The sequence below is a fragment of the Uloborus diversus genome, chromosome 4 (assembly GCF_026930045.1).
Source record: "Uloborus diversus isolate 005 chromosome 4, Udiv.v.3.1, whole genome shotgun sequence".
Taxonomy (NCBI): domain Eukaryota; kingdom Metazoa; phylum Arthropoda; class Arachnida; order Araneae; family Uloboridae; genus Uloborus; species Uloborus diversus.
In genome coordinates, this window is record NC_072734.1 from 106573550 (window position 1) to 106600158 (window position 26609).

The 26609-nt window shown below is 31.5% G+C and overlaps 1 protein-coding gene across 1 annotated transcript; it reads right to left on the reverse strand.

The window, feature by feature from the left end:
- Nucleotides 1-1507: 1507 nt before the first annotated feature.
- On the reverse strand, nt 1508-26609 carry LOC129219724 (specificity protein transcription factor 3-like). Its single transcript, XM_054854012.1, has 6 exons — nt 26470-26609; nt 25470-26345; nt 13207-13834; nt 10164-10401; nt 8109-8302; nt 1508-2242 (listed from the first exon to the last, which is right to left on the reverse strand). Exons 1-6 carry the CDS (start codon nt 26530-26532, stop codon nt 2004-2006), a joined length of 2238 nt encoding a protein of 745 aa, XP_054709987.1. The 5' UTR covers nt 26533-26609; the 3' UTR covers nt 1508-2003.

The following is a 26609-nucleotide window of genomic DNA, read 5'->3' on the forward strand; positions in this document are numbered from 1 at the left end:
ATTCTTGAAAAAATGTCTTGTGCGTAACACTAAGTTTTTTTATTTTTTCAGTTAACCAAAGCCTTTAAAAAATAATGTTGCTGAAGAATAATACATGCTTTAATATATTATCAAAGCACAACAGTTGATCCCATACTTAATTAATAGTTACTTGAATCAGGGGTCTGTCCAGGATTTTTCACAGGGTCCTTTTTTTGTGAAAAATTAAATAATTTTGTGAAAAATGAATAAATTTTGTGAAAAATCAAATAATTTCGAATTTTTTTTTTTTTTTTTTTGTTAAAACGAAATTTTATAATTTAGAGATGGCACAAACTGCATCAATTAAACTTAATTTTGAGTGCTTTCCTCTTCTATGTCGAGAATATCATTTTGGAGTGTTTTTCTGATATTTGGGGGGGGGGGGGCATCGCTCTCTCAAGTATCAATATTTATCTACCATTGTACATTATGTTAAATTATACTACAAATATTTCTGTCCAGTATTTAAAATAATTATAACAAAAAAAATAAATAAATAACAAAAAATTCAGAATAGGGTTCAGCATTCAATTTTGTGACCCAAGACACTCTTAAAAAGCACAGAATTTCGTTTAAAACTTATAAATTCCGTGATTTTAACGAAAATATTTTAATTGTTTACCTCTTAACAAAGCGTAATAAACATCAAAAATTCGAAAAATCGGATTCCGATAGCGGATGCAAAGAGATCGCAATTCTCAAAGTGAAGGCATCAAAAGTATAAAAACGACTTGCAAAAGAAATATTTTTGATTAAATTATTTTAAAATTGCATTTTAAGTCCTATGATAAACATTTCATTAACATCTGTGGACACAGTTGAAGCAAAAAAAATAAATAAATAAATAAAATACATAAATAGATAAAATAAAATAAACCACCTATTCAGCATTTTATTTTTTGACCATTAACAGAAAATGGAATTTTGCTTTAAAAACTTGAAATGAGAGTTCTAACAGAAAAAGAGAATTTCATTTATTTGCATCCTAATAAAGCGAAGTTAGCTCGAAAAAAGAACAAAATATGATTCTCCTATCGGATGTTAAAAGATTGCATTTTTCAAAATGTAGACATCTAAAAAAAAAAAAAAGTTAATTAAAAGAGTTTATTTAAAGTTAATCATCCTTGTTAGCATCGAAAAATCAAAACCCATATAATTTTCTCCCAAAATAACAATTTAATATCGCACCGCATCATCGTAAAAACGCAAATATTGACAAGCTAGTAAAATGATGAGAATATTTTCTAATCAAGTCATTATAAAGGTTCAACACCAGACGCTAAGTGGTGATAATTTTGAAATTTATAACCCTATCTGAAGCGATCATATTTTTCCCCACCCTTACTATCCTTTTGCAGTTCTAAGTTCATTTCGCAGATATATATTATTATTGTTTATTAAATCATGAGCGGGGGGGGGGGGGGGAGAAAAGTGCTTACCAATGCCTTTTCAGAAAAGTTTACAACAACACACCGCTGCTAATTAGCTGTGATAAAACAAACAAACAACCATTATATTTATTTGGCAGTAGCAATTATTTATCGCTTGCAGGAGCATCGCAAGAGTACCGATTTTTTTTCTTTCAAAATTAGCCGATTTTACATAAGCTGATCCCTCTAATTTGACTTCGAAAAAGGTTCCAAAAATTATCGGTTTATACACAGAAATATGCGTTATTTTGCTTTCAGATTTGCTCTTTCAATAAACAATTTGTGAAAGATCCGATCTTGTTTATCAGAATTTTGTGAAGGGTCCGTTTTGTTTGATCGGGATTTTGTGAAAGGTCCGTTTTGGTTGATCGGATTTTTGTGAAGGGTCCGTTAACGGACCCAAAAATCCTCTGGCCAGACCCCTGTGAATAAAATAAACTTTGCATTACACACAGGACATTTTTTCGAGAGTTGCCCAAATACTTGAACAATTTCTTTTTACACATTTACGCTTTAAAAGCTTGATACTCATAATCCTAGTATAAAAACATCTTAGTTCATGCTCTGTGAACTTTCAACAACATTTTCATTTATGGAAAGATCTGGTTCTTCAATATCTACAGTCATATTTAAATCGCAACTATCTGGAGCCATGTCGTCTGTCATTTCACCTTCCATCATTTCACTGGGCGTCATACTTTTCTTAGTCTGATGAGTTTTTAGATGTTTAGAGAGATGATCACTGCGCATGAATCTTTTTAGACATTCAGCACACTGAAATCTCTTCTCCCCTAGAAAGGAAATAAGACGTTAAAGCAATTCAGCCGACTGAAATCTAATAGCAATAAAGCAGAAGTAAATGCAAAGAAATTGAGCTCTTTAAGCTGAATGCTAGGTAATTAGCTGCCACTTTCTCTACTAACTTAAAATATTTCAATATAGAGTGAAAAAGGTTCAAGTTCTTTGGAAATAATCATTACAACTTCGATCTAAAATCGGTACCTCAGAGCCAGACTAACGTAACTCCAAAAATTATAATTCTTAGGTTATTACAGCTATATACGAGGGCGGTTCAATAAGTACCCATTTTTGACGACAGAGGGCATTCCTGAGGGAAGTTGGTGTTATCGTGTGCTGCAATCTATCAAACAATGGCAAAACAAAAGGCAGACTGCTGGATAGGTTAGTTTGGATTTAGCAACCATTCGTAATTTCCGCTAAAGTGGAAAAAGAGCAGTATCTTTCGATAATTCACTTTTTGTTTTTGGATGGGGGAAAAATGCGAGGAGATAAAAGCAGAGTTGGATGCTGTGACACTTGGCTATCTATGACCACAGATATTGTTTCAACGAATTTAAACGTGGGCGAACATCTGTTTTTTTTATGAGGAGCGACCAGAACGGATATTTTAGAAAAAGAACCTCCTTTTTAGGTTAATCCAGATAGACAAAAATCAGTAAATATTTGAATTTTTTTTCAAAAAAAAAATTTTTTTTGACCGTAAATCACTTTGTGGCGCAACGTTATTGGCCAAAAAGTATCGAATTACGGAAAAAAAGAGGCCTTTAAGAAATCATGAATTGAGTTAGATAACCTCCATCTTTTCTTTGTTTACATTCCCGTTACTTGATAAGCCGTGACCTTGAAAGAAGCATTTTCAATGTGGTGACGGTCCCTAAAACGTTTTTGTTAATAACTTCTGTTCTGATGCACGGAATGCAATGGAATTTCGTACCCTGGCTGCATTTTGCTGTCTAAACATAATTATATAGCAAATAATAGGGTTTCCTATTTGAAAATCAAGAGTTTGCTAATTTTGCTTCGTATATGGTCCTTTATCAAAAATTTTACCAACGCAATTTTAAAGAAGACTTTAAACCAAGTTGTATGACACCTTTCTTTCCTTTCTAGCATGTATATTGTATAATGGCCGAATAAGTAAAAGTGTTTCGTTTTTTTTTTCTATGACTACATATAAATTTAAATGAAGTTAAATGTTTTGTAGGGTTACAATGTTATTTATGGTGATGTTTATTGTTTCATCTTATTTTATTGACTGAATCAATTTACTAAACTCTGTCATCATCAATTTAACCATCTGATCTTCAGACACACTGTACTGAAAAAAGTAGAAAATCTATACATAAAGGTGACAGTGTTTCTTTGTACCTGATGGCCAGAAGACCCATAGCACCTACAGCCCTGAAACTTGGCACAAAATTCGAACGTAACCCGGGGAGTCTGCACCTCGAAGCCCAAATTCTAAATTTCTAATTAGTTTGTTCATAACATTATATGTCGTTGGAAAGAGCTTCCTTTTCCAAACAAGATGATGTTTGTTCCATTTCTTTCGATTAATTAGAAGAAGAGATATAAGCGATCCTAATTGAGCCGATTTTCAAGGCTAAACTTGATTTTTGTTTCTACAGTGCAGTCATCTTTGGTATACGGATTAAATGTGCTTGCAGTGACGTTATCTTCAGTATACGGTTGCGTTCAAATAGTAGAACCGGTGAATTCTTGATTTGGTTATTGCGCTGTTGTCAATTTTGTTAAATTCATTGTGCGAATGTTAATTGATTTTCTTTCTAATTTGAAAGTTGTTTGTCGAATTTGGCAATAAACAATGTAGTTACGGATTATTTGTTTATTTCGCAAAATATTAGATTTCAAAAGATTGCATTTAGGTTTGCAAAGGGTGTTCTCGCATTTTAGTTAAAAAATATGATTACTGATTATTTGACATCAGAGGGACGGGGGGAGGGAGGTATTTTTTTTAATTCTAGAGGGGGGGGGGTTTCCCTTTTTCTCTGACAATAGCTTTTGTATAGCTGAATTTTCTATACGGGGTGAGGGATTTCCTTTTTGTCCTAGATGTACAGAGTTTTTTAATTGTGTTGTTTTTCTGCTGGGAAGTTGAATCCTTTTTCGTATGAGATACAGGATTTCGTTTCTGTCCTAGATGTACCGTGATTTTTAATCACAATTGCTTATCGGCCAGAGTTCGTTTTGCTCGCTAATTGAGTGGGTTTCTGCAGTGCGGTAACTTCCGCCGGACATTTCGCTGTATCTATTTTATGTTACATATTTGCGTACTTAAATTAATTGGCATAAAAAGGTGAACGGCACAAAAAGCAACTGGAAATAGGTATAGAAAATGTGAAAAAGATAGACATTGATTAATTAATACTGTTACCAAATTTATTTAAACAGCCGCCGTAGGCGTCAAACTTGGCGGAAAAACAGGGAGGAGGGGTGTGGATTTTTTTATTCAACAGACTTATTTTAAATTCTTAGCATGGGTATCGCGGTGCGGATCAGGGGCGGATCTAGAGGGGGGCCATGGCCCCTCCCAAAGCCTTGTGTTGTAGGAATTTTTTTTAAGGAAAAAAAATATTATGAGAAGATAACAAAATTTAACACATGTGTTTTACTAAAAAAGAAGTATAGGCCTTAATTCGGAGATAAATGATATCCCTATCTTCAAAACAAAACTTTTATTTCCAATATTTTTATCCATCTTTTACATCTTTTCTTGATTCCAACTACAGACACTTGGACGATCTCTAAATGCTGCTGTTCTCAGAGTATACCTATTGTTCACAAGACCAAAGAGAGTCTAAATTTTCGTTTTTATGGCTTTAATTACGAAACTAGGGAGAGAACCCCCTTTTTCCATGCCCTTTCACAAATGCCTTGATATGTAGCAAAAAGTTGCATTTTAAGTCTTTTATTTGGAAAAAATGTCAACGGAAACTAGCTTATCCAGCCCTTATCACTTAACTTGCTTAAAAGCAACTTAAATTAAATTTTTTGGGACTTCAATTACAAACGATTTTTGAGAAGACCCCCTAGCTCCCTAGTTTATATCGTGATGATAGTTTTAAAAGTAGGTTTTTAGAGGAGCTCACGAATCTTCCATCCCTTTCTAAAATATGTATAAATATAGTTAAAAATCGAGTTTTTAGAGCCTCAAAGGCAAAATATTTCCAGGAAGGAAGGATTGTAAGCACCTTTACACCATCTTTAATGTTAGCAAACATTACCTAAAGGTGCATTTTTAGGCTGGACAGCTGAAGAGCTAGAGAAGAGCACCCCTCCTCTCCTAACTTCTCAATGTATAATGACAGAATATTTTAATTTCTAAGCTTTATTTTCAAAAAGTATTTTGGAGCCAGAGCCCGAAACCTGACCTTTCTCCGTACATCATCAAAAATAGACAAAATGCGTTTTTAATTTCCTAATTTTCAAAAATTATTCGGAAATTTAAATTTTGAAAGCATTTTTGAGAGAGATTCCTAAATCCACCACAAACCTAGTGTCTCCGTGCCCCGAAAGTCGAGTTTTTAAAACTTCATTTTAATAAAATTTCTAGGGAGTTCGAAGTTTGTTCAAAAATTTCGGAGGGCCCCTCCCAAAACAATCGGCTGGATCCGCCACTGGTGCAGATACAGCTAGTAATTAAACTGAGTTTTGATGTATCATGTTTTTAAAATGAACTAAAAAGTATAAAATAATTTCTCTAAGCTTAATACAGATTTAAAGCCACATAGATTCAAAATTTCTTACAGAGTGTCCGGAAAATTAGTGACTGTGAGTTTTTAATAACTGTCAAAATACTTGTGAGCTTCAAAAGGAAAAACATGAGGTGCATGTACTACATAACTATAAGTATAAAGAAAAGCTATCAATAAAAAACTTACATCTTAGTTTGTAGTATTTGCAGAGCAATAAAATTGTTAGTTAAATTATAAATGCATGAATTGTTTATTGCCTGCGCCCAATATTTTTTCACTTCAAAGCTCACAAGTATTTTTATAGCTATTAAAAACTCACAACTACAAACTGTCCAGACAATCTGTAAGGAATTCTGAAACTGTATGGGGCTTTAAATCTACATGGAGCGTAAAGAAACTATTTTATACGTTTTAGTTCACTTTAAAAACATGGTACATTTAAAGAAAAAATTTCATTAATTATTTTTTAAAATACTGGAATAACTTTTACAAGTTATGCTTCAATCAAACGACAATCACTTATTCACTTCCAGTTAAGTTCATCACAATACTCAGACATGATATGATATAATTGGTACAAGTCTGGGTTGTTTCAAACTTGCCCACCTACATTTGACTTTTTTTTTTTTTTTTTGTAATTTTGTTATAGGTTAACCATTGCAATTTCTGTACAAGATTTAAGTTCATGAAATGTTCCTGGTGAGACAATTTTCTATGATTTAATCATTCTTTTGTTCAGTATCATATTTTTTCAAATTTCAACAAGCTTCTTTCATTTTTATTTTCATATACCTCTGATTTGTATTTAATATCAATCTGCTTAATTAAAACTTCAAAATTAGTGTTTTTTTAGTTTATATTGTCTAAAGTAAACAAATTAGTTTTGCACAGAAGGTAAAAGAAACTCATTATTAATACCTAAAAAACCTTATTAAGAAATACATAAAATATTATGTGTGTGATTATATTTCTGGGAATGCACCGGTTTAAAATGATAAGAGGAGATAAACTATCAGCAGGGTTTTTAAAAAAAAAGGTTTAATAATAAAACTATTGATGTTGAAGTGGTGAAATCACATAGTGAATCAAGATGAACAAGTTTTAGAGGAGCAGATGTAATCAGTTGTGAAGTGTAAAAACAGGATAGCTCATAAGATACAGCTACAATGTAAAATTTTACAGGCATGTTATGCTTTCCTTAGGTTGAGGAAAGGTTAGGTTTTCAGAAGGAGAGTTTAGAGAAGAGTATTCTAAAACAAAAAATACAATTTAGTTTTTATAAAAATGGTTTGTGACATGTCTGTTTTTATAAAAACGGTTTGTGAGAGTCCATTTTAACAAAAAAAAAATAATCTGGGACCCAACTTCTCTTTAAACAGATCCTCTTTTCATACTTGCCAACCTTCAAAGAAACAAAAAACAGGAGATTCCCCTAGAGGTAGATAGGTGATTCACCATCGACACATATTCACAACAGAATTATTAAATTATGCTTTTAAATAACATGAATACTAAATTTAAAATGAAATGGCAATTTTTTGCAGATGTAAGCTAATTGGTAACAGCAAGAAAAATATACTGCAAAGGAGAAACCAAATAATGAGTGAATTTGCTTAAAATTTCGTACATTCTCCAGTCTTTACGAAAAAAGTAGATAGAAAAAATTTAATTACTAAAATCCGGAAAAAAAATCAATATATAATGAAAATAAAATATAAAATAAGTAGGTATAGGGTAGCACATGTTAAAATAACTTCAAACTTTCAAAATAATTGAAATATTTTGAAGATGCAAAAAGATTGAAACCTGCTGCGATTTTCGGCAAGCACGTGCTTTGTTGAACATGCAATGTGGAAAGCTTCCAAAAAAAATTTTTTATAAATGAGTTAATTGGAAAAGTTCTTTTTCCCTGACATTGGTAGACTAGAAAAGAGCGCCATCTACTGAGAAGAAAGTGAAACTTTTTAATGATTGACTGAAAAAACAGGAGACAATAATAAAAAACGGGAAATTGGGAGATGGAAGCAAAAAACGGGAGTCTCCCGTTAAAAACAGTACAGTTGGCAAGTATGTCTTTTATACATACTTTTTAAATATTGACACAGTCGCCATTTGTGAACCTTAGTGTAAAGTTTCTAACCTGTGTGAGTCCTTCTATGACGTTGAAGCTCATCTGAACGAGTAAATCTTTTGCCACAAAACATCCAACTGCAAACAAAAGGTCTCTCGCCAGTGTGCCACCTCAGATGGGCTCGTAAGTGGGATGTTTTACCGTAAACTTTGTTGCATCCTGGTACATGACAGATATGTTGTTTCTTCTTTGACTCGTTGTTCCTGTTACAATGGTAAATAAATTTTAAACATTACATTAATTATACTAATAAACTAACATACATACATACAGACAAATAAATGCTAGCCTTAAAATTGGGTTGCACTTTTGTTTAAAGAGCTGCTTCTTGGAATCCAATGCTTTAAAAATCATCACTGAAGTATACATGATTTAAAAAATAAATTTAAATTAAACTATTATGTTTATTTGGTTTCCGCAAAGAAAAAAGGGCGGAAAAAACATCTAATTCCAACATTTCTTTATATGGTAGTACTGAATACAAAACGAGTTTCTTGAAATATCTCAAACTCATTTCTGCAGTTACTGTTGTTTAACTGCCCACGGCAGAGCAGATCATTGTGGTGAAGTATTGATGCTATTTATAAAAGCCTACAATTATTTTCAAACATACAAAATATAAATATGATGCATAATTTTTTTCAATACCGTGTGCTACTTTGAAGTGAAACTTGAGTCTACTTTTTAATTAACCTCAAAAGTTTCCAATTGCATCCTATATTAAAATTTCATTCTGAAATCACATTTTTGCCCTTTAATAACTCAGTTACATTTAGAGAATGGTACTTGTTTTCCAAAATCTTTGGGGGGGGGGGGGGAGCGGAACTAGTTAGTAACAACATTGTTTACTTCACACAGAAATTAAAGAAAAAACCCGACTCTTCTAGGAGCATGAAATTAAAGCCGATTCAGTTATCTAGTGGGTTATAGGGGAGGGAGGGGACACATATCATTATTGAAATCAAAAACAATTTCACGATTTTCATAAGTTATTTCAAGCAGAGATTTTTAATGTTAATGTATGTGTAACGGAAATGAAAAATAATAATTAGAGTTCCTGTTCTACAGACTATATATTTTTATAGACTAGTTATTTGCTTTTAAAATGCAGATTTTCACTGACATGAACTTAAAAGAATTTGAAATATATATATACATTTTTTTTATTTACATTCCTTAAGTTTATATTTGAGTTGCAAAAAAAATACTCCTCCCCCTCCCCCCAACACTGTTAAAATATTTAAAAGAAACAAATGATAAATCCTCCCCCCTCCATCTAAAAATATGGAATGAATTTTAGCTGTTGTGTCCGACTTCACCATCTTATTCCATCAAAGTGCAAAACTACAAAAAATTCCCATTGAGGCAATTTGAAATCTTATTATCAACTGATTCATAATTGACTGTTCCAAAAAATTATTTATAATATACCTACAATTCTGGACGTCAAGAAACTGGCCTGTTCAGCAGTCATGTAATTTCCTTCGCTTTCAACCTGCATGTTATTTCAGCACTGGCTGCTGTCCCATTATAGTTTATTTTCCCCTTGATTGGAAATTTCGTGAATTTAGCTCAATACCGCCATGTGTGCAAATGTTTCATTGTTATTTTAAGGCGGTATTGCAGTGACAACATGTTTGACATTGAAATGCAATACAGCCACACGTGGTTAATTAATTTTTTTAAATAATTATTAACTTTAATTGTATTTCATTTCAAAGTCTTAATTTTGTTAGCATTGCAATTTTGCCATAAAATCAAAAATTTGCACTTATGGTGATATTGAACTGGATGTACAGTATGGTTGTAACAATAGTTATAGAAATAATCAATTCCAATAAAAAGTCTAAGCACTGGTGGTGCTGTGCATGAAAACATAAACCAAAAAAAAAAAAAAAGTTTAACTTTTAACGAAAAAATATCGATTCAAACAAGATCATAAACAAAAATATGATTCCTTGCTAAATAAAAGCATATTTTTATGAATTTATACAATATAATATATTGAAATAAAGATTCAACATTTGCTGATGAGTGATGATTTTGTTAAAAACTCCCAATTACCTTCCATCAGAATCTCGACAGTTAGGACATGTACATGCAACCCTGCGCATTCTTCTACCAGAACCTATATCTGAATTAGATGATGGTGACTCAGTTGAAGTAGAAGTGGTGGAAGTAGCAGCAGGGTTTGATGCACTACTTTGTGCCTGCTGTTGAGCAGTATTTAAAGTAGGGTTTGTTGCTGTTGCAACAACTTGCCACTTTGTTGGATCATTAGGATCTTGCTGAAGTTGTTGTGCTGCAAAAGTAACAAAATTCATTTTAATGATTTTATGTTTGTTTAATGATAATTCTTATGAATAACTCAGTAACACTATTAGCTTTTGCTTAATAATAATTCGTATCAATAACTCGGTAACATTAGTAGCAGCATCATGACGCTGCCAGGTTATGTTTGTCCCAACTAGTTAACCCAGAGGTGATAGTGGACTCGAGTAAACTTTTCTGAAGAAAAGTGTGAAATCTTTGGAAACTATGAGAAACCCTCTCTGGTAAAAACTCTTCAAATATGCATATAAAACTCATTGAAAAAAACATCCAAAATTTTTTTTTTTTTTAATTGTTTTTCAGATTTAGCATGTGGTGTCAGCCCAAAATTTTCGGAAACGGCAACCCAAAATGTACAGAATTTTCAGATCTCAAACACCCGAGTTATCCACGAGTTTCACCGAAATTTTCATAGCCATTGAGTAGTCTTTTTTCTAAGAAAATCATGCTTAGGACAAATTCAGTGAAGTAAACTTTAACTTAACATAAATAATTAAATCACTTGCTGATATATCAACAGTTTTTTATGAATTATTAATTTCATTTTCTGTGCTGTAAAAGTTTAAGATAAGTTCAGATCAAGAGCTTTTTAGCAAAAAAGCTGAAATTGGAAAAAAACACTTGGGTAAAGCGCTAGAACTTAACCAAGTTCAAAATGTTAACTCAAAATTTTTCAATGTGTTTCATTTTTCATCTCAAAGCTTTAATATTCAGCAATAGAATCTATAAAGAATAATTAATGTAACAGAAGAAATTTTTGAAATTTGAAATAAATGATTAATAAATATAGGTACTTGTCATTGAGGAAATATAAGTTTAATTCAAAGATATTAAGGTACTGATCAGGGGTATTAATATTGAATGCTATTTGCAAGGATTTTATAAGACATAACTTTAATGATTTTATAAGAAAGTAACTTGATCTTTATCTGATGTTGGGTTTATTATCAGGATATTTTCCTCTTTTTTTAACAAAAGCTTTTTTTTTCTAATTTAAATAATGTTTAGCTGTAGAAAAAAACTAAAAGACATATTGTTTCATTATCACGACGTATATACTCCTTTAAAATCTTGCACAAAATGAGACTGTAGGAGAAACTTCGATGCATCAGCAAATATACTGTAGAACTGAATGGAAAATAAAGAAAAATTTGGCGCATATATTTTGAAAGATAAGCTACAGATATTTTCACTATCAATTTTTTAAATGTTCAATGCTACTATTTCTGCTTCATTACCATCGCACTGAACTTGAAGAATGATGCTGAATACAGTAAAAAACCTCCTTTAACAAACACTCCCAAATAGCGGACATTTTTGTGAAGCCTGATTTTCTATTTGAAGTTCGAGTGGAGTTTGTTTTGACTTCAGGACACTTAATTCTTTATTTTCCAATTAGATGATTTAGTTTTTACGTCCATTATGACTTCAAAGAGTGCAAATTTTATAGTACCTTGTTTTCAGTTATGCTTTTACATTATAATTTACTAGTTATGTTATATTTAGCTTTAAAATTTTGTTTAAATTGCTCTAATTGAATAAGATGTGTGTAATCCATTACCCTTTATCTAAGTATAAACTAAATATACAGTCGAGTCTCGAATTATGTGTGGGATGAGTTTCAAGACCACTCGCGTAAGTCGAAATTTCATGTTGTGGAAAAGGGTATATATACGAACTTTTTGTAAACATACCTAGTTATTTTTGGCATTTGTAAACACCTCACAAACTCCTATATATCATTTTTAAACTATATATTACCATTTATTACATAAAGAAAAGAAGTTTTCCTGTATTTAAAAAAAATGAATTATTCAACTTAAAATATTGTTATGATGCACAAAACCAATGATTAGTGGGAGGAAGAGACAAAAAATACAAAAAAAGTACGGTATGTAAAGCATGTAGTAAATAATAAATGCAGCACTATAAAATGTACGGTACAATAGATATAGTAATTGACACCACATGGACTTTAAGAAACTCATCAGAAGAACAGGAATAACAAGAAAGAATGATGAATTAATTTTCTACTTTCTGCCGAAATTATTCTGCCAAAAATTTTCCGTTGTGGGTGAGGAATTAGCGTTAGCTTTAAAATTCGTTACTCTGGAAAAACTCGCGTTATAACCATTTTAAGCAAGTCGAATTCCATTGTAACGGGAGCCGACTGTAGTAATTCCGTTTAGAATTTTTTTTTAATAAAAATCCATTTTCTACTTTTATAATGTAAAGAACCAAATTACAGTCAAAAAAATTTCCCACTTTTGGTCCATTTTTCTGAAATATATGCTACAGTGAAGGGGTTAATGATGCACTGCTGCACAACCTACGACCCGTGGGCGATTTAAAGCTAGCCAGTGTGGCCTGTTGTGTTTCTCAACGTTGGAAATTGAAAACAAAAATTATACAATGTCAAATTTGGAGCCAAATAATCAGAAATTGGCATTTGGAAAACATACATTTACTGAATTAAGCAATAAGTAATGATAACAACAATTCTTGGTTTTTAATTCTCTTTTTATTTCTACATTTTCCTCAGTTGTATAGGAAAATTTTTAATTTTGAAATTTTATTGTGTCCTGGCGAACAGGAATCATTTTAGTATGAGTTGGGGCACTCTAATGAAAAAAAGTTGAGCGCCACTGCCAAAAGGAAGGCCATCGAAAACCAAAGGAAAGGAATTTTTTAACAGGAGGATTATTTTTGAAGAAGCTATTAACAGGTCAAAAATTTCAGAAAATGTAACATAAAAAATATGAAACAAGATGCTTACTTATTATCTGCGGATGAACAGTTTGTATAGGACTCAAGGGTGGAATTTGTTGCTGGTGTGCTGCAGTAGCAGATACTGCATTAGCAGTTATAACATTTGGTCCCAAACCTAAGCTTTGAAGAGTTTGGGCATTTGCAATTATTTGTTGCGCTTGACCTCCCTGCACTTGGACCCCTTGTAATCCAGCTACAGATAATCCTTGTACCTGAATTACATTAGCAGGCCTGAGCCCAGCAAGACTTTGAACGCTTATTGGTGAGGCAGGCCACCATGCTGCACCTCCTCCACCAGTTATAATTTGACTAACTTGTCCTTGAACAACTTGCCCATTAGGCAATTGAAAGTTTGTTAGTGCCATCTGCTGCTGTTGTTGCTGCTGTTGCTGCTGTTGTTGTTGTTGCTGCTGCTGTTGTTGTTGTTGTTGAGCTCCATTTGATTGAGATGCAGCAGTGGTGACAGCAGCTGATTGAGCTTGATTTGTGTTAGAAACTTCAGAAGAAGAAATAACCGATGTTCCGCTAGAAGTTGTCCAAGTAGTTGAAGTTGTTGGCTGTGAATTTGCTTGGGACATGTGAACAGGAGCTGCAACTTGGATTTGTTGAACTTGCCCTTGTGCTTGGCCAGCAATCTATTTTAAAATATTGATAATAATGAAACAACTAAATGAAAAAAGTTTAAAATTTAGAATCTTTATGTCATCATCATAAAACAAATAAACATTTTTTCTAACCCCATAAAGAAGAGGGTACACAGAAATACATTCAAACTACTTTTAGGAAAAAGTAGTTTGAAACGGAAAAAGATATTAACAAATTTATATCTCTTAGAATGTTTAGTGACCTAAAATTATTAAACTACTAGCAAATTACAAAAATAATAATATATTAGTACCTGAATTTCAGGAACAAAAAATTTAAACAAATTAGTATATTACAAGAGATTTAGTCAATTGATGATTATACAAAAGAAAAGATCAAGCCTATATTTAAGATCATAATAAATAATTAAATAAATTTATCACCATTAAATAAATAATTTTTAATGCTATAAATTATTAGAAGCTAAGCTTATTAAGGTATACTGCAATTAAAAATACCCTTTCATAAAATTAAATTATTATATTAAATTACATATCTTAAAAAAAACGAACCCTGGTTTGCATAATTATTATCCATTGTTGTAACCAAACATTGTAGAAACTTTATATATTTTTTCCCTTCCATTAAATTTAAGAAGCTTACTCATTGTTGTAAGAAAATGTGGACACTTAAAATTTCTTTCAACGTACAAAATCATTCAATCAAAGTAGAAATGAATTTAAGATGAAATTATTTACCAAATTTTGATTTGCCATTATTTCCAATAGTTTATTTACATGTTCAAGAACAGCTGCCTGCAATTCTTCTTGAGACTTGTACCCACATAAATCATTTTGTGGTTTAGCTTTATTTGAATGTTTACTGCTGGTTCGAACTATTTTCTTTTCTTTTTTGCCTGTTTTGATTTGCTTAGCATATTTTGATGTTTGACATTCTGGAATATAATCTTGAACTATATTTTCTGAACTTTCAACTGCTTCAGTCTTTACTATAGTAGAATCACATAGCCGAAGCTCTTGCGTGGAATCCATCTGTCGCAAAATATTAAAATCAATTACTCTCACTTTAAACATAAGATTTGGAAAGCTTTCTGTAGCGCATCTTAGCACGAAACAAACTAACTTTTTCTTAATTTGGGGTTGGCTTTCTGCCGGCAGAAACTAGTTTTTTCCGTACCAGTGGCAGAAACTGGTTATAACCGGTAAAAACCAGCAGAAACTGGCAAAAACTTAAAAGCATCTTTAATTACTGAAGTGATTGCTAAATGATATTCGTTTAAGTAAACTAAAATACTAAACTTCATTTCATCATTTTAAAAAATAAAATCCCTGCACTTGATTTAGTTCGAAAAGGGAACTTTTCAATTGCAGATGCTCGTAATATTTGGATTAAAATCTAACAAAGAAAAATCATATAGGTGCTCAGAAAAAAGGAGTGACATACAGATTTAAAAGGCATTTCTGATTTTAATTTGCTCATTTATATGCTTCATCTAAATGGTTTTTGATCGAAATTATCACGTGCTTCAAGAAGAAAGTGCCAGAATTTCACTTGCCAATATGAACTTAGATTTTGTACCTAATGTCACAGCTTTGCAAAACAAATTGGCCCTATTTCTCGAAACTTATTTTTCCAGTCGAATTTCTCCCACTACCCCAGTTACTACATGGTAGACCAGTTAAAAAAAAATACAATAGATGAAAGTTTCACGAACATTGCTTGTTCCTTCATGCATTACCTGCTAGCTCTTCTGTTGCAGGGATATTCTAAAGTTTATCATTTTAACATATTAGATTGAGAAACTGTTTAGATTATAGAAACCACCTTTTCTAAGAAGCAACTGCAGGTTCCAAACAATGTAACATTTGATTTTAAATTGTGGTAATATCATAATTAAATTGTGCTTTGGTTAATTTTTTTTTTCCATGCACTTCCTATTTCATGTCAATTTAATTTTTTTTTTCATTTTGTGAGTTTTTGCCAGTTTCTGCCGCAAATGTGGCAGAAAGTGGTTTTTGCCATGCCGGTTTTAACCGGTTTCTACCAGTGGTTTTAACCGCCTCGGCAGAAACTTGCCAACCCTATCTTAATTATATCAATTCATTGAGCTATGAACTTAAAGTGAAACTTCCACAACTCAGTTCAGTTCTTTTAATCTATGCTGGGAAATTGAATGAGAGTTCATTGCATATATATATAGTAGCCAAATTTTGCCTTTCATGTTCAAGCATAGAAATTCTTCATGTTAGATGCATGAAATATCCAATTTGGATAATGATCACATTTTGCGCAACTAAAACTTGATATTCAGATTAAACAATGGTTAACCGACTATTTTCAAAGGTATTTGTTTTCAATTATAATGATATTTCTTTTTTTCTTTCAAAGATGCTTCTTAATAGAATTTTCTGAAGTGCTTACATGCCCAATGCCCAAGAATTTCCATCTATGCCTGTGTAAAATAGTTATGCTGATCATTATGGTGGGTTCAGCTCTAGCGCACAATGAGGGCCCGAATTTTAAAGTAATAAAATATTTTTCAAAAGAAAAACCTAAAAGCTGAAAATTTTGCAAATAAAAAGTCATTAATTTAATGAGCTTAAAATTTTTATTTGAAACAGATATCAAAACTTACAAATGAGGTAAAGTAAAAGCATATAAAATAATTAAAATTAATAATGTAGAAATCTTTAAGAAACAGAGTATTTTTACATTTAGCAGATCAAAATTCAAATTAAGAAGAAAAAACAGCAGTTTTTTTTTTATTATTATTTATTTTTTTTTTTTTTTTTTTGTATTTATATTTGCTAGAAAAATTTCTTAAATTTAATAATTTTAAATACAAGATATCAAATTCAAGAATTCTTTTTCTCTAAATTTCACAAACATATGCATTTTGTTGCTCCAATAAAATATATCTCAAAATAAAAAATTGCTGCTGTAACTTTTGTCCATTGGTTTATCAGTAACAGTTTTTCAGCAAATCAAATTTACAAACATTAAAATTTAACATTGCTTTCATAATATGAACTAAAATGTTTGGTTACAACAGTATATAACAACGAAATTCTACAAAATGAAATTAAAATGCAAAACAATACAGCTAGGACTAAGCTTTAACCATAAATTATATAATAAATTTTATACTTTTTTTACTATACTGTGAGTAGAGGGAAGTTTCACTTTAATTTTTCAGAAGTAAAAAACATATATCTTTAAATTAATATGAAGTAGTTATTTAAAAAAATAAATAAAAAAAACATGAACACCAAGTAACTACAGACATGAAACAAAGAGAGTAACAACAATTTAACATTTTTTAATACCATAAAAATAAACAAGAAAAAATATGTCTTAATTTTGTCCAAAGAATTTAGAGATTCTGAAACATTAATTTCAAAAAGATCAAGAGCCCTTTTATGTGGTTCCATGTTAAAGAGAAAAAAATAATAATGATTCAAATACTTTTTTTTTTCGATAGTAGTAGGATAATTTTTTTAGAAGTGAAAAAATTATCAAAACTAGACAATGATACAGCATGTGTCTATTGTCCTACATTAAGCCCTTGAAAAAAAAAACAGAATCTAAAAACATTTTTATAATTTGATTTCTTATTTCTATTTTAAGGCTGCTGTTAAAAGTTTATATTGTTTTACTTCAACAGTAAAAACATCAAAGTAGAGAAAAAAATTGCTGGATTTTTTTTTTTTTTTTTTCTTTTTTTTTTGCATCCTTCTTCGAATGGTATCTTATTTACAGTACCATATCTTAATAAAAGTAGAGTGGAATCTAGGAACGGACTGGCCCGTGGACCGATGTGCCCTCAAGTCTGAACGCCTTATTTTATTCTTAAAATAATAATAATTTATTTTAATTTTGGTGCAACTTCCTTTTTTTTTATTTATTAATTTTTTTTAACGCAAACAAACCTGTGCGAGTGAGATTTCGCTTCGCTTTTTTTTTCTTTACTTTAAACCTGTGTAAATGGCCTTTTTTTCTCCTTTTATTTTCTTTTTTTACTGCACTTTTCTTTTTTTTTTTTTTTTTTTTTTTTTTTTGCACCCTTTGGAGGCCAAGGATGGCGCCCTCTTGTGGGACCCAGTCCGCCCCGGTGGAATCCCATTTTAACAAACTGCAAGGCATAATGGAATTTTTTTTTTTGCTGTAACAAAATTCTATTAAGCCTAGTAAACTCCCCATTATCTTTGAAATTGGGCGGCACAAGTGCCACGGATAAACCACAAAAAGATTAAAATGAGGGACAAATAAGGTAAAAATTGTCCTTCCTCAAAAACTTGCTGTACTGATGCATAATACTTTCTTTAAACTGTGAAAATACATACAGTGCAGTAAAAATGCTTCGTATTTTGCACAACAGAACTTAACATCAATAAAGAATAACTATGTATGATGAAGAAAGCACAATAAAAATATATAAAAAACAACCGAGTTTAAATTTAAAATTTTTTGACAAAAAAAGACATTGGTATTTGCTTTGTTGATTGACTCGTGGTTTGTTGATAATTTGCCCTGCGAGTAATATGCTTGTAGATAATCAGGAGTTGACTGTATAACAAATATTAATTGTTCCCTATTTAATTTCAGTTGGAGGATTGAATAAAAGTTACAATATAGTGTCAGTACAAAATTAATTCAAATTGTTACTATTAGTTTTATCACACATTCAAAGTAATTTTAATGCAAGAGAAAACACTCAGATGTTAAATTTAAATTTTGTTGGTTTCCAATTTTTCTTCTAATTTTAGGACACTTTTCATTATTATTTCAAACTCATTTTAATGTGACATAGTAGAAAGTGAGAAAATAAATGTTAAATAGAAAAAATATATTAAGTTAATTCATTAATACAGTACAGAAACTCTTATCCGGGATCCAGAAAATCAAGAACTTTTTACTTGATTTTCCCCTCAATTTTTTAAAACTATGCATTTTTGGCAATTTTTTTAAAAAGTTAGCATTGTTTCAAAATACCTAAAAGAATATAAACAGTTTCTTCATAAATACAATATTATAATTGGTAAAATTTAGTATGAAAACAAACTTCAATGTTGAAAGAAAGAGCCATCCTACACCGGAGGCAAATTTTCCAAAATATTTTCCCAGACAAAATTTAAAAAGGACTCTCGAAAAGCCGATATTTTTCCTATTTTATTTGAACTGAAAAAGAAATAAGTACTGACACATTGTAACGCAATTTCTTTTTGAATGGTCATTAATTAAAGCCGCAAAAGCGATTACGGAAAAAGTGCAGGAAACACCGAACTCCAGGCTCACGAATTTTACAGAACTTAGATATTACGGAGTGAAGAGATCGTTAAAAGAAAGACTAATAAGGCTACAAGTCTTTAAAAAGCAAGATTCTATTAATATCAGTGCAATGCAAAAGCAACAAATAACTATCATAAGCACACAAAAAAGAAGCCTTTACATTCACGAGTCTTTTCATACACTAAACTACAAAAAATTGCAATTCATAAACCTGCTTCCTACCCTTCATTTTCTTCCTTTTTCTTAGATACTATTGAACCCTGCAATGGTTTAATTTGCTTTTTTTTTATTCATTTTTTGTGGGTCTTGTGAATGTTTTAACATTTTAGTCTTCTAAATGGTTTTTCATTAAATATTTTTTCATATTTTGAAATTTATAAGCATTTTTGAACTATTTGCATATTTATATTTTAAGATACATCACTATTTATTATATAGTAATTTGGGTTTCGTAAACAATCAGCAAATAGTATTTTTTAAAGATCCAGAAAAATCAGATATCCAGGATTATTGATGATCCTGAACATCACAGGTAATTGGTTCTCTTCTGTACTTAATTTTCTACTGAATCTTTATAAAAAATATGCAGCTAAAAAAAGGGAAACACTTGGACATTAAATGTTTGCAATACTTTACTTTGTAAAGTGTTACATCATAAAATGTTAAATATTGTTTAAAAATAACCTAATAAAAATTAATTATTCTAATCAAAGTTTAATCCTTTGCACTTAAAGAGTCAAAATAAAAATATTCGGCAATTTTTTAATTTTATTCCTCTATTTTAATGATAATACGATTTATCACCAAAAAGATTAACATAACAAGAAATCACTTGAAAAAATTGTAATTCATAATTGTAATGATATTTTTAGCAACTTGGGGTTTGTATTTGTATGTTAAAAAAAATGCAAGATTCTTATGAAATAACATGTTGCCATGATTAAAAGTTATCAAATTTTTTTTCAGGAAAGAAAGAATTAATCCATTTATGCAGAATTTCAGATAAATGTTAACCAAATTACCCATTATTTACAATATTTGTTTTTGCTTTTGGAATGATTATATTTTAAACTAATAATTATACTTGATGTTGGATAAATTTATTTGTTAAATGGAAATGCATTTACTTTTTCAAAAATAAATTATTTTCTGTTTTAAACAAATATTCGGTATTTAGCAAAATATGGTATCCAGTGCATCTCTACTTATGACTAGTTTTTGTACTTCCATGCAACAATTTTTTACTGTTAAATTAATTAAATTTAACAAAATGATATACAGATGTTGAAAATCATTTGCATTATAATATTGAAGGAAGGCAAATTCATAGGCGGATTTAGGACTGAGTTCCTGGGGGGCAGGATTTTTTTTTTTTTTTTAGCAACATTTTTATTGCCCCCCCCCCCCTTCACTCCCATGTTTTTGTCTGTTTCCTGTGATGCATAAGTCCATGCTTTACTTTTTGTGTGTCGTTTTCATTGATGTGTGTTTTCATGCTGTCCTTTTTGAATTGACCTTAAGAGAGGGAGCTGGTATTAGGAGAGTGACGCAGGGCTCTCTTTTAAGTGGGAAACAGAATATCTCCAATTTTAGGGGGTCAGAGGTTTCTCTCCCGGAGGAAATTTTTTAAAATGTGGATATGAACTTCTGCATTTTGAAGCCTTATAAAGGTTAATTGGATAGACACAGAAAGTGATAACTAGATTATACAATTGTACAGTATTGTACAAATTTTGTAAGAAACAGCCATTTTAAGCTTGAAAAAAAAAAATAAACTATAGATTTCTCATTACAACAACCTTTTTTTTAAATTATAAGTAGTGTAGAAAACGAAAAGAAATAGAGGTAGTGTATCATTTTTTTTTCTGGATTACAGATTAACAATATGCAGTAGAAGTAAGTAGAGCTCACTTTGCTTAGGATTTTCAAAGACTTATCTAATTATTTTCAAGGACTCTAGAATAAATAAAATTATTTAACACAATTCATTTGTACTTTCCAATGTCTGATATTTTAGTACTTGATTGTAAATTTTTACAGTCCTGTTCTAACTTTGTGAGAAATAGCTATTTTAAATTTAAAAGAAAAAAGAAACCATAGATTTCTCATGACAACAACTTTTCTTCAGTTGCAAGTGGGGCAGAAAATGAAAAGAAATAGAAGTAGTGTGTATTTGTTTCCGTGATAAACAGATAGACAATATGCAGAAGAAGTAAGATAAAAGGAATCAATACAAAAGAATTTCCAAAATACTGCATTCGGTATTGAATAAATAGCAAGATATGAAACATGTGAGTCACAAAAATTTATTTCAAATAATATGTTACAGTAAGAACCATGATTTTTATATTTTTAATACAGGATGTGGCAAGGAGCTGAATTTGACATATTTTGGCATTCCTCCCCCTCTACCATTTGTTAGAAATTTTTAAATTTAAGGTTTGTAGCCATACGTTTCCAAATATTCAAGGTTTTCAAGCACTTAAAAATGAAATTAGTTTTTTCAAGCAAATTTCTATATTTTAAGGAACGAATCATGATTTTTTTTTGAGAGTTAGGGACCCACTTCAAAGCCGGGCCCTAAGCAATAGCTTGTTTATCTTATAGGCCAATTCGGCCCTATTTGTAATTCACTCTTACCTGTAAATTTTTGCTTGATTTTTTGTCATTTTTACGAAATTTCGTCAGTTTTTATGGTTAAAGGATTTTTATGATTTTACCAAACTCTGTTAGGTTTTTATAGACTTTTATAAAATTGCAGCAAATTTTTTCAAAACATTTGATGACTCAATTATTTAGATTTCAATAATGACAAGGACTGACTCACTTAGATGATTATGACTTACCTTACTTTTTAAACAGTATTTATAAAGTAAGTAAAATTTTACTCTCCCTCTAAGTAAAAAGATTCATTTAATCAGAACACTCAGATAACTGAAATTTATTCAGTTTGTGATAGTATTTATTTTCTCTCTCTCTCTTAAAAGAGAGAGAGAGAAGGAAAAAAAACTAGGTTTTTTAGAATTTCTCAAAAGGCCAATTAATCTACCAAGAACATAAATATTATGCACAAATATACTTGAAATGTGGACACAAATCATAAAGAGTAGATCGTTCTGTTAGCGCAAATGGGGAGGAGGGGAGTTTTTTCCCCTTTGCTTTAGGTTCTAATTTGTTAAAATAATCATCAATTATTTTAAGTGTTGCAGCTTAATGTATAGCTCGTTTAGCCTATATAATCATTCATATACTTGCCCAAATGGTTTTCAATCCAAAATAGTGAATTTAGACACATTTTCAGCACCCCAGTGACAGATGTACTATTTGTATTTAATGTTCGTTTTTTTCATTTTCTTTTCTTCTATCAGAAAAGGACATTCGCTTTACTTTTCATTTTCAGTGAACTATTCAAAAAAGAAAATGTCATGATTTTTTTGTTTTAAGATTTTGGTAGATGTGTTGTTACTGTATAAAGTCCTCCAAAAACTGGGGGGGGGGGGCATTGCCCCACCCATAAATCCACCCATGCCCTTCTGAACTATTCAAAAAAGAAAAAATAATATTTTCTTTTTTTTCTAACTTTTGGAAGATGTGTTGTTAATACATAAAGTCTTCCCAAAACTGGGGGGGGGGGCATTGCCCCCCTCCCCCCATAAATCCGCCCATGGGTAAATTGAATAATATTGTAAACAATATTTTGCATTAAAAAAAGATAAAATAAGCTGAACACTTCTCTGAATTTCATAAGTTGCAACTCACAGTCAACAGTTTAAAAAAGTTTTTCTTTTTAGTTAAGCTGGCACTTTTAAGCCTCAGATTTGCATGTAAAAATTTTCTTGGGCAGCACTTTTCGCCTGCCACCTTTTTTGCCTTGCCTTGCCTGCCAAGTTTTTTTTTTTTTTTTTTTCATGAAGCAAATCTCAATCCAATACATTTTGTCAAAAAATAAAGATTTCTGTTTTTGCATGTAATGAAGTGTTTAACTTAAAATTGCTTATAAAATAAACATTTCAAGTAAAAAAATTATATATGCTTCGGAACACATATCTTAATAGAGTATGATTAGATCCAAAATTCTCGGGACTACAACCTTTCCGGATTTTGGATTGACCCGAAAAATAGTGAAAACTCTCATGACTTGCGGCAAAGTTTTTCCTGTTTTCACCCATGTTTGTTTCAAATATGATGTAAGTGTACAGCATTACCCTAAAACAACAGTCTCAGATAGTTTGTAGCAGCGTAAAGTCGGCAAATGTTGCTTTTTAATATTATGGAATGTGCCAATCAATACAATAGACATTGTATTGCATACTTATGAGAAGAAAAAATATATATTGTGAACCGAAAGTAGATGTAGGGGAGAGTGGTAATGAATGGGCCCCTAACAAAATATGAAAAAGTATTTGCATAAAATTATTTTAGATACCACTAACAGATGAAGCTGTTTGTTCTACTAGACTCCTCATCCAATTTTCAACTGTTTGAGAGAAGTCATTTTCCCACCAAAGTAGGACGGTCCAGAATCTGATTGAAAAGTAATTTTTTCCATTTTTAATAAAATTAATGCTAGCTAAAAAGTATCTATTATTTCACTGCATATATGTGTATTAGCAAGTCTTTCCACATCCGTAAACTAATTTTAAGATGCATTTTGATGTTATTTGAATTTTATGTATTAAAAAAGCCTGAATATATTCCTGAAGTATAGGTGGGGCTGAATGGGCCACTATATCATGGTTATGGATGGGCCACCAAAATATGGTTTTTCTTCCCCTTTTCCTCACTTTCTCTTTAACATTAAACAAATCTGGCTGTCATAGATTTAGATTACTGTCCTATTAGAATAGGTTCATTGTAATTTCTAAAATTTGCACATTTTAATCCAAAGATATATTAGCTTTTTATTAGAATCAAAAATGAAATTCTATAAATGATTAAGATGAAATTTCCAGTTATTAACGACAGCCATCAGCATTTCACCATTTGGATTAGATACAAGTGATTCCATCCAGCATTTAAGAAATAGGTTAGAGTAGTAGAAAAGTGTGCTTTTGCTTTATTGAGTTTATATGATTTTTTGAAAATGTCTTATTGTTTGCTTTTGTAGACTGGTGTATATTTAAATGATACTTTTTTTTAATTACATGTCTATTTGAAAATCTAAATCATAATTCTTATTTGTTATTAACACTGTCAATGATAATTATTGAATTTTACTAAAAGCAATTAAACTTTTAATTATTAAAAAATATATAATTTAAAAGTAATTGTAATGAAAATTATAAACATTTTTGCTTGTATTTTTATGAATGTTTAAAAAGATCAAAATTCCACATGTTCTCATTGAATTCTATTTAGTGATTCCGATTCATTACCTTCAATGGCCTATCAGCCGCATAGGTTGGGGATGAATGGGCCAAATTTTGATATTTTTATTTCATATTATCATTTATTATAGACATTTTCTAATCCAACTTTTATGACTTTGTTAAATAACCTAAAAGGTAAAGTAACTAAAGAGCCAATTCTGAGTTTAAAAAGTATTAGAAAAAATTACAAAAATTAAAAACCAAAAATTGGCTCATTCATTACTTCTCTCCTAAATAGATTGCTGCAAAATTACAGCAAAAAACTTATTTGCAAATAAATTGTGGGTAGCATTGAAAAAACGTTGGAAAAAAAAGCTGAATTGAAAGTATTGTATTTTCAACTCGTCAAACGTTAATTCTGATAGATGTAAAAAGTTTCTTTCAATGAGAAGAATCAATATATTTGTTATTATTGAGTTATTCATTTTTAGTCTAAAATTTGTTAATAATCGAAGAAAGTGGACAAAATGATATTTTGTCTGGGGCAGGGTTTTTTTTCGGGTGAAAAAAAAAATGGTCATCACTGTATTTGGGTCAAGAATACAGTTTGAAATTCAGTGTCGAAGTTACAATAAATGGGTCCAAAAAGGATACAAAAACCCATATGATGAATTTCTATAAACACAAATTCTATAACAGACAAAGTGGCCCCCAAAAATGTACATTATGCAGACAGATCCAGCTTCCAGTTTTTGAGGGTCGTTATTAAATATGAACAAACAAATCAGAAGGCATGTTATAAGCTTAATACCCGACACACCCTGGAAATTTTGAAATTGATGTCCTCGAAAGTCTATTTTAGGCTATCTGAAGTAGCAGTAATGTGGCGGGGGGGAGCATGAATCCCAGGACCACTCCCCTAGATCTACGACTAACTGCAATTCTACCAACCAATCTTGATGATGAATATGAAACAATCTTTCAAATGATAAAAATTACCTCAATAACATTCAAACTAGAAGTTAAGTCATTTTAGCAAATGAGCATAATATAAACGATCACTCACCTGTGCAATTGGCCCCATCTGTGAAGTTAACTGCGACAACATATGAGCAGGGACATTGACTGTAATAGGTTGTCCTTGTGATTGCAAGACATTACCTCCTGGAATACCCTGAACTGTTTGAATGGGTACATGAATTGTCTGTAAAACAGTATGTCCACCAGCAGCTGAAATAGGCACTTGAACTGGTATAGTCTGTTGTATGGGCATGGGTAATTGCAGAGCTTGAACCACATTGCCTTGTCGAATGGTGACATTTTGTCCTCCGAGTTGGGCAACAGCACCTGCCATGCCATGGAGAACGGTTTGGGCCCCATTTTGGACGGATGTAGGCACTTGAGTTCGCAAGAAGGTTTGACCACCAGGAGTCAAAATTGTTTGATTTCCTGCGAGTTGGAAAGTCTGTGGGACAGCAGGAATGTAAATAGCATCCTGGCCATCAATCTGAATGTTCTGTATTTGCTGCGCAGGAATAACATTGTAGGTGATGTTGCCCGGACCTCCGGTCACGATCTGGGCGCCTTGGGGGAAGACTTGACCATTGACTGAGGCAACATTTTGCGCGGTGGCTACGGAGGGAAGGCCTTTAAGAGAACCCACGTTGCCCGAGACATGGACATTGTTGGCTGCAGCAGTTTGCTGGTTGACACCCGTGACCTGTGTGACAGTTCCGTCAGGATTCAGGACTCCGACAGTCTGGGGCTGGAAGGGCACAAGCTGGGCTCCGGAAGCCGTGGCTATGATTTCTCCGGACTGAATTACTTGATTGGGACCTACTACTTTGACAGGGGACGCACCCTGGGAAACTCCCTCGTCCGTTGGTGACCCGATCTTGCTGCAAGTAGCGGCCAGGAGCGCCAACGGGGACGGTTGGATGTCCTACATAGGCGGGGTCAAAAAGAGAAAGGGGTGTGAAAATGGGATGGCATAACAATCGCCATCTTGGTTTGCATTCATATAAGTGGAACGTACACGGTCAACTTTAAATTTGAAAATCACTTACCTGCGAATTGCTAGTCGGCACAACGTATTCTTGCTGTTGCTTACGCGACGCCAAACTTGTCATTTCACTTTAAAACATCTGAAATTCGAGATTCGCATCGGCAGGCATCGAGCAGCAATGGCGACGACTACCTACCGGCG

Coding starts and splice junctions, on each gene's coding strand:
- LOC129219724 (XM_054854012.1), bottom strand. CDS start 26,532: ATGACAAGTTTGGCGTCGCGTAAGCAACAGCAAGAATACGTTGTGCCG. Junction 26,346..26,469: donor TGCCGACTAGCAATTCGCAG/GTAAGTGATTTT, acceptor CCGCCTATGTAG/GACATCCAACCGTCCCCGTT. Junction 13,835..25,469: donor AGATGGGGCCAATTGCACAG/GTGAGTGATCGT, acceptor ATTTTAAAATAG/ATTGCTGGCCAAGCACAAGG.